Here is a 1579-nt window from a genome sequence, read left to right on the forward strand (position 1 = left end):
GTGAGTTGGGTACCTTTGTTCTTGAGGATTAAGTTGTTTTGACGCGTAGGCTATCACCTTCTCGTGTTGCATTAAAACAAAGCCCAATCCTTTGTGTGATGCATCACTGAATATCACAAAATCTCCTTTATCATCTGGCATAGCTAAAATTGGAGCAGTAACCAACTTTTGCTTTAATTCTTGATGACTCCTTTCACATTTCTCCGTCCATTCAAACTTCTCATTCTTTCGGGTCAATTTTGTCAATGGTACCGCAATCTTAGAAAAATCCTTCACAAATCTTCGATAGTATCCAACCAATCCTATGAAGCTTCTAACTTCAGTTGGGGTCTTCGGCCTCTCCCAGTTCATTACAACTTCTATCTTTGCTGGATCAACTCGAATCCCTTCCCTACTGACAATGTGTCCTAGAAACTGAACTTCTCGCAACCAAAATTCACACTTCAAAATTTTTGCATATAACTTCTCCTTTCTTAAAGTCTCCAAAGCTATTCTCAGATGTTCAACATGTTCTTCCTCGGTCTTTGAGTATATTAAAATTTCGTTGATAAACACAATGACAAACTTATCAAAGTACTCCTTGAATACTCGATTCATCAAATCCATAAAGGCGGCTGGCGCATTTGTAAATCCAAATGCCATAACTAGAAACTCATAATGTCCGTATCTGGTTCTGAAAGCAGTTTTTGGTATGTCTTCCGGCTTAATCTTCAACTGATGGTATCCCGATCGCAAGTCAATCTTTAAAAAATAAGTCGCTCCTTTAAGTTGATCAAACAAGTCATACATACGAGGTAACGGGTACCTATTCTTGAGGGTCAATTTATTCAACTCTCTATAGTCAATGCACATTCTCATACTTCCGTCCTTCTTTTTCACAAACAAAACTGGAGCACCCTATGGAGATACACTCGGCCTTATAACTCCTTTATCCAATAGTTCTTGTAATCGCTTAGCCAATTCCTTCATTTCTGCTGGTGCCATACGATAAGGTGCCTTCAATACCGGTTCCACGCCGGGCGCTATGTCGATAGAAAATTCGATTTGACGGTCAGGCGGCAATCCAGGAAGTTCGTCAGGAAATACATCGGGAAATTCGCTAACTATCGGAATACTTCTTATATTCGGCGTCTTCTTAGATCTATCAATTACGTGAGCCAAATACCCTTCACACCCTTGTCTTAACAGTCTTTTAGCTTGAATCATTGTCAAAAATGTCTTAACTTGCTTCTGCCCTTTAAAATCTACTCTCTTTCCTTTAGGGGTCTTAAGAATCACTTTCTTCTCCTTGCAATCTATCTGAGCACCATGCTCTGCTAACCAATCCATTCCTAATATAACGTCAAACTCTCCTAATTGGAAAGGTATAAGGGAAGCAGGGAAACTATAGGCTGAAATCTCTACTTTACACCGAGGGAAAACATCTTTAACAAATACTCGTTTTTGATTAGCCAAAATGATAGATAAGGGTTCAACTAACGGTTCAATATCACAATTCAACTTGCCAATAAAAGATTCAGATATGAAAGATCTAGTAGCTCCAGAATCAAATAGCACTTTAGCATTGATGTTGTTGACA

General features: G+C 38.8%; 1 protein-coding gene across 1 annotated transcript; it reads right to left on the bottom strand.

The window, feature by feature from the left end:
• Positions 1-897: 897 nt before the first annotated feature.
• LOC141680277 (uncharacterized) lies at positions 898-1329 on the bottom strand. Its single transcript, XM_074486546.1, has one exon. The coding sequence runs from the start codon at positions 1327-1329 to the stop codon at positions 898-900; it is 432 nt and encodes a 143-aa protein (XP_074342647.1).
• Positions 1330-1579: the final 250 nt, after the last annotated feature.

This window comes from Apium graveolens, chromosome 8, assembly GCF_009905375.1.
Source record: "Apium graveolens cultivar Ventura chromosome 8, ASM990537v1, whole genome shotgun sequence".
Taxonomy (NCBI): Eukaryota; Viridiplantae; Streptophyta; class Magnoliopsida; order Apiales; family Apiaceae; genus Apium; species Apium graveolens.

Bases quoted from the DNA above. Each gene is read 5' to 3' on its own strand.
- LOC141680277 (XM_074486546.1), bottom strand. From the start codon at position 1,329: ATGGATTGGTTAGCAGAGCATGGTGCTCAGATAGATTGCAAGGAGAAG.